Genomic DNA, 14,528 nt, shown 5'->3' with positions numbered 1-14,528 from the left:
ATTGTTGTAGACAAACTCGACTCCATCTTGGAAATCAGAAGCAACATAAACTTGCTTTACCGTCCTCAAACTAAGCTTGTACACAAAAGTACATTGCTGCAAAATTTTCATTGGATTTTCCTACAAAAACATATTCATCTTGTACAATATTAAACAAATATTCTATTCACAACAAGTTTCACCTTGAATACTTGCATCAGTGAGTACATGACAAACTTGTAGACAAACTTGGATGACAACTTGTACATTCCAAAAGTCCTTAAACATATGGACTTACAAACAAGCCAATAACATAATGTCAATGAAACATACTAGTTGCACATCATGAATATTATTTTTCACTTTACAAAATTACCCAAACACGTAAACAACAACAAGTAATTACAAATTTACAAAGCAAATTTACAAACATTCTACCCAATCTCTGCCTCTCCTAGGCTTATGGGTTCTATTTTACATAAAATTTGCCTTGAAGGTTGCCTTAGGATTTTTGTTAGACCTCTTTTCTACCTCTTGCTTCCCTTCCATTAGGTTGCACAATCTATTTTCTCTTCTTGGAATGAAGCTCTGGATGTAATTTCCAACATCGTTCATTTTCCATGCCCATGCATCTTGCAATGGGTACAAAAGAATTTTCTCTTGCTTACCGACAAGGAAGTCCTATCATGCGAAGGAGATTCATCATGCTTTATTCCTACAATCTAATCCATTCTTTTAACCATTACCATGCGTTGGTCATATACAACCACATAATAATCAAATGCATCATAGAAAGTACAAGGGTACATATTCCACAAAAATTCAAAATTACCATCATTTAGAAAACACCCATGAGATTTATACATGTCTCTTGAGTTGTGGCTTTGACGATGTGGGGTGGATGATGACATGCAATGTCCCTTCAAGCATTCATCTCTCTTGGGAGACAAATGAACACTGTCACCACCATCTTGGTGCGACAAATCATACTCTGATGATTGTGGAGCCTCAAATCATTTAGAGAATTCTCCAAAATCCCTTTGACCATATCACAATCCTTGATACTTTGGTCTCTCTTCAACCATGATTGGATTGGTGATCCATTGTCCATTGATGTTGAGGTTGTCTCCTTCATAACCCATTTTAGAAAGAAGCTTCATACCAATGCCTTTGGTATGTTTCTCAAACGATGCAAAAGAGGTATTATGAACATAAACATAAGGAATTGTACTTGAAATGCTTATTACCTCCTTGAACTTGAAATTCATATTTTCATCTTCTGATGATGATGACAACATTGCAGATGACTCTAGCCACCCACTTTTACTGACTGTCATATGGTGAGGATCTTGGAGATGCTTGCAAAATTCACATGCATCATTTTCCTCATATGGTCCATAATTTTTGTTTGAACCATGGCCACATATTGGATTCATTTTGGAGGTGTCCCTTGTTGTCACGGGAGTGGAACTTTCAGCAAATTATTCCTCAAGCACATGTGCAACTAAAGGCGCATATGCCTCTTCTCCTCTTTAGCCATTTCTAGCATTCTTCTCAACTCAATTTTCTCCATACGAAGAGCCAAATTCATCTCCACTAGCTCTTGGAGACTCTTCTTGCCCATTCTTACAACTTGGTTAGATGAGGCTCTATTACCAATTGATCTAAAAATGGAGGAGGTGGTCAATTTCCTCTTCTCCAAAAAACAAGGACCATTCTCCAGCACTTTGCAAGGAAAAAAATGTGTCTTAACATAAAACAGGTTTTTAAAAAGGTATCTTAAAGATATGATTTAGTTTTCACATGTAAACTTAAGCATAAGAAACACAAGATCACATAACTCATATAGGCATACATGAAGAGCACAAAAAAGGATTTGGTGACAGATTTCACCCCTCCTGGGCTACATCTACGGGCTTGCAAACATAGCTAAACCACTCCATATATTGAGTGGAAAAGGAGTACATAAAAGTTTGTTGATAAACATGTGCCTATTTCCCCTTCAAGGAAATGTTCTCCTACAAAGAAGTCTCACACAAAACAGCATGAAAACCTATAGTCATCATGAAAACATCAGCAACACAAGATATCTCCTACAAAGACCCTATACTCGATCTGAAAATGAGCATACATGAGTATATAAGCACTTGAATTCCACGTTGAAGGAGAAAAACGAAACTTTCCTCAACAAGGCATAGTGAGAAAAGTATAGAAGAGTTGAAACCTACAAGTAACAGTTGTTGTAGTAAACTTCTGAAGGTAAAAAAAACCCCTACAAGGCCTTCTCCGTGCTCAAACACCTTCAACAACTGCCCCAAAACCTTGATTGATCCATACACCCATGAACTTGAACCTGCAAAAATTTCCTTTAGATGTGCTCACGTCAGTAAATAAAGGTCACCATTGGATCCAGAATATCCAAAAACCCTAGGTAGTCTCTTCTTGAGCTCCAAAACATTGAAAACTCACAAAGATATGGCTCTACAAGCTCTCCATGTAGTTTTTTTTGTTATCTATCCTACAACTCGGACTAAAAATCTAACTGTCCTACAAATTTGCCTGCTTTCCACTACCGAGCCTACAATTTCACATTCTAATGGTGAAATTTGTTGGAAAATTAAATTTCCCAATAACCCCTATGCGTGAAAAACCAGGCCACATGGGCCATGTGGCCACGATTAGGCCTTAATGCCCACCCCTTAACTATCGGGTTATGGTTATATTGGGTCCACGAGACTAAGGGTCGGGCCCTAACTATCAGATCTCCCTCGTGACATGGCACCTAGTATTATGAGATCCATATGACCTAAGCCTAGGGCTCTACTTTCGCACCCTTTGTCTAGCACCTTCTAGAGTCTACCACGGTCTTGTTGGTTCCATACGACCAGGGCTAGTGCCTTAACCCGAGCCTCCTCCTATTGGCACCTTTTCAATCTGACTACGGTTCCATGGGAGAATCGTGACCAGGGGCTGGGCTGGTCCCCAAGCCCCATCTTTCTGTGCCATGGACATATGATGTCAGATGCAACCAGGGGTCAGGGCTGGCAACCTAGCCCCTTTTATGAAATGAGCGCCATTGTAAACTTTAAATACAAGCTATGTTCCTATGTATTATAAGAACTACCGTGAGCCTAGTGGTAAGGTGTTGCAATGTTGGATGAGAGGTTGGATGTTCGAATCCTCCTAAGCTTGTCCGACCCATATCAAAATTTTGATTCACCGTGGGGGTGGCATGTGGCAGCCTGTGATTGGACCTTGTGGCACCTTCCTATTGGTCCACTCAATCATTCACGAACCAATAAAAAATGACCCAAAACTGAAGAACTAGAGCATGCCAAGTGTCAACACCTGGTTGGTCTGTACCTGCACAGTCGCCCTGCTAACTCAACTGTACAGTCACCTAGTTAGCATACCTGCTCATTTTTAGTTGTTGGGCCAAATGATCAAAACACGATAACTTGAGCATACATTGTTGGATTGAAGTAAAACTAACGTCGTTCGATTTATAACAGCGAGCACTTTGACTTTATGCTAGTTTCAAGACTTTCTGGGCACTTTTTTTTTTGATCAATCATGAATATTTTTCCTTAATAACTTCTCCCTCTCTCCAATCATCATTGACGAGGGTTTCCTTTATTTTCCCTCAGTTAGGAATTGCAGATATTTCATGGTCACTACACCTTCCATTTTTTTTCCTCCAAATAGTAAATTTTACCTTAATAAGGTTTTCGATGTTTATCATCAATTCCATGATAGACACTTGTAATGAGCCCTACACACATCAAATCTACAAAATAAAAATGAACAAAATTACTGAGTAACATGATAGAAGTTACCAAAAATGAGAAAATACATGGGGAAAGGAGTAGTATGTCTAATTTATTAGCAAAATTGGATACATAAACTTCAAGCATGAATGTTCTCACCCACTCATTTTTGGCTATTCACTTCCCACTCACTCACTTCTCACCCATTACAAATGAAGACTCCTAGCATCTTAATAATCCTTATTTCATGTAATATTGTGCACCAATACTATGGATTTCCAATACCACATGACCAAAACCATCACTCATTTGACTCCTTTGCTAACATGCCTGAAACATGAAGAATTCAAGAAAATATTATATTTATTTTATTTTAATTGGTCTCACATATAACAAAATGTATTTATAAAAACATTAGTAGATCAACATATTTTTGATGATTTGGAATGTGAGAAAGTTTGGTAATGTAAAAAATATTTTGAAATTTTCTTTTTAATGTGGATCTATGTATGACATTCTAAGAGAAAGTACATTTTATATTAAACCCTCTTAGTTTCATAAAGATAATTAAAAAAATCATCTAGAAGCTCTTAGGAATCATCTAAACCCTTATTTCATTATGTCTCTAGGTTGATCACTTCCTCATAGTATCTTAATTTCCTTTTATTTTTTGAATTTTTTTATCATACTTGTACAATATCTTTTTAAATTTATCAATGAAAGTTTTTGGTCTTAATGTTAATTTTCATAGTGTCTTCTTTTATTCTCCAATTATTTAGTGAAGGATTAGAATCTGCATGCTCCCTCAATTTGAGTTGCATGTGTTTTTTACCATAGTTGGAAGAAACAATAGGAAGTCTCGCCCATTTAATGTTTCTTATCTTGGTCCTGCAAATTAGGTTCCTAGTGATAGTCATGCTCTCAATAGAGGGAAAAACTCACTTATATGACTAGGATAGGACAGGGTGTACATTAATTTTTGGGTTATAAGTTATCAAATGCTTTCATATTTTCTCTATATTTTTGCAAGTATATTTAGAGATGTTATAACCCCATACTTCATAATCAATAAGAGTAGTGTAGATCCATTTTAAATTTTGATATATCATGTGCCAAAATATATCAAATCCCTCTAGATGAAAACCTTTCCTCATGCTTTTTCAATCTAGAAAAATCTTTCACCTCAAGGGACTTGACTACTCTACTTGCATGATATATTTGAAGTGTTTCTGTTTACCTATATACACACACTTGAAGACACACACACAATATTTCAATTCCATGTTAAGCACAAAAGGAAACATAAATCTTCCACATTTGGAATAGAAAATCATTGAAATGTTTTAACCATAAGCATATTTTTCCTTTCAATTGTTATATAACAATTGAAAGGAAAAATATGCTTATGGTTAAAACATTTCAATGGTTTTCTTCAAAATGAGGAAGATGTGTATTTCCTTTTGTGCTTAACATGGAATTGACATATGGTGTGTGTGTGTGTGTGTGTGTGTGTGTGGAGAGAGAGAAAGAAGAATTACAAATCTTTTTTTGAATATCACACCATTATTAATATATTTTTAAATGTCATATAACAATTATATGTTAAACTCAAATTAATTTACTCATGACCCTCATATTCAGATGTGTGTGTGTGTGTATAAGGATATTTCATTGAAAACTTTTATTTATGGCTAAATTGTGACATCTATTTTGTTATTAATAATGTTAATATTAAAAAAAATTCGATTCAACATTTGCTGAGCCGGCTCGCTGCAGCTCCCACGCGCGCCCTTGATCTCCCGGCGAACTGCTTGCGGCTGCCTGGGCCACGGCCCCAGCCATGGCCCCTGTTCTGGACCCTCTGGACCCCCCTTTGGATCCTCAAAGCGCGTTTTCTACCCTGGTGAAATCGCTGCCTCCGCAACGCCCCAGGCCCGCCCTCTCAAAATTCGTGAAGAAGCTGGATGGGCTCCAAGAGGTTCAGTTACCCCCAGCCTTGCCCCGCATGGCCGCTCTGTCTCTGGCTGAAAAAGGCCTCATAGGTCAATTCACAGGCCTCTGGCCTTCTCCTAGAACCGTCCAAAGATGGGTGGAGAGAAATTGGACTGATAAAATTCAAGGGAAGATCTCCATCAGGTTTTGCGGGAAAGGATATTTTACATTCCACTTCGAATCTAAAGAGGACAAGGATCTAATTTTCAGAAACGGACCCTATTTCATGGACTCCAGGGGCCTGTACCTTAACAAATGGACCCCAGATTTCGACCCTGAATTGGACGTCCCCAGTGCTGTTCCGGTTTGGGTTCGTCTTCCCCATCTCCCACTCCACTGCTGGGGAGATGAATCTGTTCGTGCCATTGGGAATGCAGTTGGCAAATACATCGATCGTAGCGAACCGAAAGAGAACATGCAGGCCTGTGCGAGGATTTGCGTTGAAGTTGACCTAGGCAAAGGACTCCCCGAAGCAATAAAACTGAAGGTGGACGACTGGAGCCATATTCAGCAGCTCGATTATGAGCAGATCCCCTTCAAATGTAAGGTATGTCACGAATACGGCCATTTTGCCAACCGATGTACTAAACTTGTTGATGCAGAAAGCGGTGATCAAGAAGGCCAATGGGAACCTGTCAAAAAGAAGAAGTCCGCCCCAGCATCCAAAGCTCCTCTGGAATCTGACCCTCCTGTTCCCTCTGCTCCCCGTCCCGCCTCATCATCCCCTCCCCTTTCCTCCCTTCCCCCTCCTGATCCACCCCTCCCCTCCTCTTCTAACCCCTTCTTTGTCCTATCATCCCTAGATCCTCCCCCCGAGGATCCTTCTCTGCCCCCCTCACTCCCCTCCGATCCTTCAGATCCTTCCCTCCTCCCTATCACCCATTCGCAGGCTTCCCTTGATCCCCCCCTTCCAAGGCTCACAAGAAGTTCATCCAAAGACCATGGATCCTCCTGCGACTCCTTCAAGAAATCAGGTCCTGGTAGAAAATCTGCAAAGCAGCATAGAGACGAGAACGCTCAGAAAGACATAGCCCTGGGCACTCAAACCCCTATAGAAGCTTTCATCCTGGGGCAACACGAGAAGGAGGCATCTCAAGAGAGGCGAGCACCTCTCCGTAAGCCAAACATCCAATGATGAAAATCCTATCTTGGAACAGCAGGGGTCTAGGGCACCCCTCCAAAGTTTTAGCCCTCAGAGAACTTATACACAGTGAAAAGCCAGAAATTATTTTGATTCAGGAGACAAAACTTGAGCAGCAAGATATAAGAGGAATTATAGATCAGCAGAAACACTATGTAGGTTGTACCAGCGACTCAAGAGGAGCTTCCGGAGGTATCGCTACCCTTTGGGCACACAGCAAATGGAACTGCATTTCAGAACATTTACACCAGCATTGGATCAGAATGGTCTTGGAAAATAAAATAGACAATCAAACAGTAGTTATCTACAATGTATACGCTCCCAACCAATACAGAGAGAAGGAAAGCTGCTGGGACGATTTGAAGGCAAGCATCGACGGGGAAACAACTATAAATATTATAGTGGCAGGCGATTTTAATCTGATCCTTCATGCCAATGAAAAAAGGGGAGGATGCTTTTCGCCAGACCCCTTCAGAGGCCGTCTGGAAGCTATCATTCGGGATCATGACTTTGTGGATGTGGTTCCAAAAAACCGCAGGTATACCTGGAGTAACCGCAGGCTTGGAACTGGCAATATAATGGAACGGCTGGACAGGTTCCTAATAAATGTTTCGTTCCTCTCCTCCTTTTCAGTGGGGCATGCTAACATTCTTTCCACCTCTGCCTCGGACCATTATCCCATAAAGCTCACGTTGGAAACTCACTGCCCTCTTGGGCCAATCCCTTTTAAATTCAGTCCGCTCTGGAGTTGGGACCCGGCAGTCAGAGAAATCATTCAGAGATCCTGGATCCAGCACGTTGAAGGCTCACCAGGGTTCATCTGGGAAACCAAACTAAAGAGAGTCAAACAGGCCATCAAAGAGTGGGCAAGAGCCAATTACAAAGAACCTGAAGAGATCAAAAAAAAATGACCTTGAATGCATCCAAAGAACGATAGAGGTTCATGGTCTCTCTCAATAGAATAAGGAGCAAGAAGGTGCTCTTTACGCAAAGTTGAGCCATATAAACAGAGAAGAAGAGATAAAATGGAGACTAAAGTCAAGGCAGCTCTGGCTGCAAGATGGTGACAAAAATACATCTTTTTTCCACAAACAGGCCACGGCTAGAAAAATCAGGAACAATGTTAGCTCAATTTTGGACAATGAAGGCAATCAGCATAACACCCAAGAGGCCATCAGAAGGGCTGCCACTGATTACTACAGAGAGCTTCTAACTGAAACCAAAGGAGAAGAGGATTACGCTGACTTTCTCCAATACTTGCCCAAAGGAGTTACCAAAGAAATGAATGACAACCTGGTAAAAGAAATAGAAGAGGAGGAGATCAGAAGAACAATCTGGGCTATGAATCCTGATAAGGCTCCTGGGCCTGATGGATTCCCCATTTGTTTCTATAAGGCCTTTTGGGGTGTAATAAAAAAAAACTTGACTAAGATGATCAGGTGGATTCAGAGAAAGGGAAAAATAGGTGGATATACCAATGCCACTTTTTTGGCTCTCATCCCTAAAGAAAACAGGCCCACTTCCTTTGCTCGGTTTAGACCCATTTCCCTCTGCAACTCTTCATACAAAATTATGGCTAAAATCCTTGCTGCTCGCCTTAAGCCCCTCCTCCCCTCCTTGATTTCGGACAACCAAGGAGGATTCATGGCCAACAGACAAATTATTGACTCCATCCTTTTAGTTCAAGAAGCCATCCACTCGAGCCTCTCTAGGAAGGAGAAAGGATTTATCCTCAAACTCAACCTCGCCAACGCCTTTGACAGAGTTAGACACTCCTTCCTTACTGCTGTTTTAAAAAAGATGGGTTTTGAGTTGCCCTTCATCAGCCTCATCACTGCTTGCATCTCTGGGCCTTGGATTTCCCCATTGGTTAATGGCAGACCGGGCGAAGCCTTTCAATCCTCCAGGGGTCTCAGACAGGGTTGTCCCCTCTCCCCGTACCTATTTATTCTTATGGCTGAATCTTTTAGCCAAGCTTTGGACTACAACAGAAGAATGGGCCTTATAACTGGAATTAAATTTGGAAATGGAGCCAAGAACATCAATCATTCTCAGTTCGCCGACGACACCTTGCTTATTGGAGGAGCCTCCACCACTATAGCAAGGAGGTTCAAGACTCTTCTCGACAAATTTATGGGGTACTCAGGAGGTTTGGTTAACCAGTTGAAAAGCTGTATTTTTGGATGGAATGCTTCAAATCAGGTCATTCATAAGATCGCTAATATCTTTGGCGTCACTTGCAACCTAGAATGGACGCATTTTTCCTATTTGGGCATGCCTGTGAGCCTTAAACCTCTGAAGGCAGGCACTTGGGACATCATCATTGACAAAGTGAAGCGGAAAGTGCAGCAGTGGGGTTCAGTTTGGCTTAATCCAGCAGGATGGCTCATCCTTCTTAAATCTGGTATTTCTTCTCTCCCCCTTTATCGTTTTTCTCTGTATCAAGCCCCCTCTTCTTTTCATAACAAAATGGAAGTTATCCTCCGCCACTTCCTTTGGCAAGGAGGGAAAACTGATAAAAAGAAATTCAATTTAGTCAGCTGGAAACAAATCATTCAAACCCAGGACAGAGGAGGTCTCAGAGTCAGATCCCCCAAATTTCAAAATCTGGCCTACGGAGGGAAGATAGTCTGGAGGCTCATCACTGGTCCTTCAACATGGTGGAAAAGGGTTCTGGAAACCAAATACCTGAACTGCCCAAGACAGCAATTGCTTGATTCGGTCATACCCAATAGAGACTCTTCAAAAATCTGGAGTCTTTGTAAAAAAGCTATTCCGTTCATTGCCCAGAACATATCCAAAGTGCCCAAGGGAGGAGACAGTATAAGTATTGGAGCTGATAAAATTCTGGGACAGCAACCTATAATAAGTCATGAAGAAACCATCCCTATTCTCTCCTTTCTCAGCAGCAAGGGTATCCATTTTCTGGATCAGATTTCTAGCTGGGATCCTCTATCCCACCTCTGGCTGGGGTGGTCCTTCCCTGATGTTCCCATTGCTCTCAATCCTAGCCTTGCCTTTCTGCAGTCCTTCCTCCATAGCAAAGCCCCAGTCAAAAAGAATGAGAGAGATGGCTTTCGATGGGACCCAACTGGCTCTGAATACTCAGTTCGAGCAGCCCACCAACAAATCTGCCACAACACTTTCTCTATGCCATTATGGAACTCCTGGAGAATGGTTTGGAAGTCAGAGGCTCTACCCAAAATTAAATTTTTCATCTGGACATTACTAAAAGGGAAAATTCTAACAGCAGAGAATTTACAAAAAAGAGGTATCAATGGTCCATCTTGCTGTCCCAACTGCTATGCTGCGGAAGAATCTATGCAACATCTCTTTGTAGACTGTTCTTTTGCTAATGATTGCTGGAAAGAATTGTATCCAATTGATAATTTCCCTTGGGTCATCCAGCACTCCATAGGTGAAGTGATACAATACTGGAAAAAGAATTGTCCTTGGAAAAATAAGAACAGCAATTTAGTGCAGAGGGTCTGGAACATTCTCCCATACACCATGTTATGGAGTATCTGGCTGGTAAGAAATAGAAAAATCTTTAAGGACAAGAATTCGACTTCCAGATCAGCCTGCAACAAGGCAAAATCTCTAGCTCTTGAAACTATCACTGTCAAAACTCATAGTAATATTGATGCAACAGAGTATAGTGTGGAAGAAAGGAGCTTCATCAGCTACATCTTGGACAAAAACCACATCACTCAGAATGGTAATACAATGAGAGCTCAGCGCAGACAGGAAACCCACAGTTGGAAGATAAGGCTCAAAGAGGAGGAGTTCGCAATTTGGTTGCAAAAATGTAACTGTTTCTACCTCTTCTTCGATGGAGCATCCAAGTCAAACCCAGGTATCGCAGGGGCAGGGGGTGTGATCTATAATGCCAATGGGGAATGTGTCCTCTTCTATGAATGGGGCTTAGGAAATCTCTCCAATAACAGGGCAGAGGCATTGGCCCTGTATCAAGGTCTAAAACAACTTAGCAGACTTGGTATAAGATCAGCGAAAGTTTTTGGAGACTCTTCTATAGTCATTAGTTTAATGGCTCAACAAAAAAATTCTCTGAACGCCCTCCTTCAGCAGGTCCTACAGCGCTGCCAATTCCTGCAAATGACAATGGGAACACTGCAGTTCCACCACATCCTTCGATCTTTAAATAAGCAAGCAGACAGGCATGCAAATAAGGCCTGCGACAGGACAATCGGCAATCTGTTATGCAATACAGAGGAGTCGCTTCAGTCTTTGCCATGATTCGTTTCAGTCCTTCCAGCATTTATCCTGACAGATCTACCACGTGGAAACAGCATCAAATCCTCCAGGCTTGCAGCAGGATCAGTAATAGCGATCGAACATGGCAGAGTACCGTTCCCTTTATTAATCTTCGGTCTCTTACCAGCCTTACTCATTCCTATCAGAACCGTATCTTCTCTCCTTTTGTCAGCGCAGGCTCCAGGCTACAATGCGACCTGGATGAATTCACTGTCTCTGTAAACAACAGCACCAAATGTGGACAGCCCTCCCGCTGTTGTTAACTTATCATAGATGCATTGCAAATGTCAGTTCTTAGTCTTCCAATTTGTCATAATTTATTCTAGCTCAGCCCCTCTCAAACCCGGATCAAGCAGGACAAAGGAGATAATTGCTCTCTGTAACAACTTAGATCCAGAGCCTCCTCTGCCTTTCATGTATCATTGGAACCTATGTTCCCGCCTTTTTTCTCAGTTTTTAATATAGCAACCGATTCTGTCAAAAAAGAAATAATGTTAATATTAAAATATATATATCAAGTTTACCTTGAACACTTATATACACACACTTGAAGACACACACACACACAGAAAAATATGCTTATGGTTAAAACATTTCAATGGTTTTCTTCAAAATGAGGAAGATGTGTATTTCCTTTTGTGCTTAACATGGAATTGACATATGGTGTGTGTGTGTGTGGAGAGATAGAAAGAAGAATTACACATCTTTTTTTGAATATCACACCATTATTAATATATTTTTAAATGTCATATAACAATTATATGTTAAACTCAAATTAATTTACTCATGCCCCTCATATTCAGATGTGTGTGTGTGTATATAAGGATATTTCATTGAAAAATTTTATTTATGGCTAAAATTGTGACATCTATTTTGTTATTAATAATGTTAATATTAAAATATATATCAAGTTTACCTTGAACACCAAAGGAAATAAATATATTCCTCACACATCTTCCTTATTCTAAGTAGCACACCATTAAAATGTGTATATTAATAATATAGTATTTAAGGACAACATCGAAGTTTCCTTTTTTGTTATCAATATTATTTTTACATGTCACTTGTCAAATCTATGTAATATGCTCCCTCATAATGAGATGTGGAAAGAACCTATAGATAGTGAGAAGCCTTAAAAGTACCTCCTAATTACTTAGTGAATAACAGAGAAGTTATACATTTATTTGTCAATACTATTTTCATATGGAATTTATGAATTGGCATGCACCATATATGTTAATGCACTCTATCAAGTGTTGAGAAATCTAGGGCATAGATATTAAGTGATTTATCTTCTATTAGTAACTGCTTGTGAGTGTTCTTTACTTCTTTATATTAGGATCTTCTTTTACTTAGGTTATTAGGGTTCTTCTTCATCGAACATCTACCAATGCATAAACCATAAAGAGACAAGAGACACGGAATATAGGTTTTCAACCATGCCCAAAACATCTCACTCTTTGAGAGGAAAAACCGAACAAATTTTTCTTTTAGAGATTCTAATTGATGAATACCAAGACCACAACCCTTGACCTATTTTCCACTCCAAGACCAAGACACAAGTTCTCTTGACAGTCAAACTTTTTCTCCTTTCCTCTTCTCGACTCCTCTTCCACTTCTACGTTCTTAGCACTGAAACATTATCACCACCAAGATCTAATCACTGTCATAACACTAAAATCTCATTATTGTTCATCACCGAGATGTTACAACACTGAGACCTTATTTCTGAGATATTATTTTTGTGGTAATACCAAGATCCTTCTACTGTGATGACATCGGAACCTTCTTACTAAGGTGGCACTTAATTCTTCTTACTCTGGTGACACTTAAACAAAGATTGCACCAAGACCTTGACTGTGAGATAACACTGAAACTATGAGATAGCACTGAAACTGTGAGATAGCACCGACACTATTAGATAGTGATATTGAGATATCACTGATACCTTCCCTCTGAGATAATCCAAAATATTCTTCACTGTGATATTTTCTGTGATTTATTCAAATCCCTGTCACTGTATACCAAACTTATCTTCATAAATTTTGTGAGCTACATCTTAGAGATAGTCGAACTATTTTATTGTGATATCCGCACCTTATTTCATAGACCAATCCAAATCTGTTTTAGAGACCAATCTAAGCTTCTATGGTGTAGTAATGCGAATACCTTAGACTGGTATAAATAGTTGTTTCCTACAATAAATACACTGACATGAATTTGTTGAAAGGTTTTGTCTCCATATATGCCGACATGAGTTCACTTATGGAAGCGAACTTAAAGAGGGATGACTTATGCTTGTCTTGGATGGCTACTTGACAATACTAATGACTCATTCATAAGTGTAATATAACCAAGAAGAGTCCTTTATACATGACATAGACTCAAATTAATTTTATGACCAATCCTAAGGACTCACAATGGGTGTCATACTAAAATAAAATTCCTTACTCATGAAAACCATGAGACAAGAATAATAATAATTTTATTTTTCTTCTTTTCATCAGTTAAATAAAATCACAATTACACATGTCATTATGAAGACCAAACCTAGTTAATTTTCAGCACTCCCTCTTAACTAGGGAGGTATTCATAATGGTACTTGGTCATTCTCAATTTGAAGAATTTCTCATAAGAAGGATCAGATTGGTAACCCATTTGTATAGCATCATATCAACCATAATTTTCACATAGCAAGGCCTTGACTGATAGCTTTATCTCTTCATGAGATCTGAGCACAGTGCTAGTGAGACCAATGATGTATAGATACCCTCATAATTGTCTCTCTTGGAAAATATCCCACCAGGGTTCTTAGGGTGTGTTCCACTAGGACTATTCTTATCTTGGATTCCCAGTCCTCAAAGAATATTTGTTTTCTACGACTACTCTTATCTTGGGTGCCCTAATACATCCTCAAAGAGTATCATATGTTAGATGTTTACCCAATACTCCATTCTATCTTCCCAAGTGAAGACAAGAATGATGTGTCTATCTATCCCTCTTAATTAGGGTGGACATATATATTCCAATAAAGGAATGTACTCATTCTTATGGAAGGAATGTAACTAAGCTCCCTCTTGGCTTAGGAATTTCCAAGTTTCCAATCTCCCTCTTAATTAGGGGTCTATAGTAGCTCCTCGGGTGGAGATGATGGGACAACCAGTTGCTTGAATAACTCCTCCTCACGACGTCATGAACTTCTTTTCGTTATCTAGGAGTCTTCATGTTTGGGACTTCTACATAGGGCACTGACCATCCATCACTTTCATCCATGAGTCATCCATGTCATCATCATAATAGTGATCCATTAGTCCATATATGGCCTTCATTCATGCCATGTTGCCTTCTTCATGCCATGCTTACTTAAGGATATT

The 14,528-nt window shown here is 39.8% G+C and overlaps 1 protein-coding gene across 1 annotated transcript; it reads left to right on the top strand.

The window, feature by feature from the left end:
- Positions 1-7,142: 7,142 nt before the first annotated feature.
- On the top strand, positions 7,143-11,136 carry LOC149192348 (uncharacterized). The gene is made up of 2 exons (XM_089406909.1): positions 7,143-7,474; positions 7,890-11,136. The coding sequence occupies exons 1-2, from the start codon at positions 7,143-7,145 to the stop codon at positions 11,134-11,136; spliced, it is 3,579 nt and encodes a 1,192-aa protein (XP_089263035.1).
- The last annotated feature ends 3,392 nt before the right edge of the window (positions 11,137-14,528 follow it).

Source organism: Pinus tabuliformis, chromosome 2_2 (assembly GCF_031772625.1).
Source record: "Pinus tabuliformis cultivar Carrire ecotype Pingquan chromosome 2_2, CPIR1, whole genome shotgun sequence".
NCBI lineage: Eukaryota > Viridiplantae > Streptophyta > Pinopsida > Pinales > Pinaceae > Pinus > Pinus tabuliformis.
This window is presented reverse-complemented; position numbering and strand designations above follow the sequence as displayed.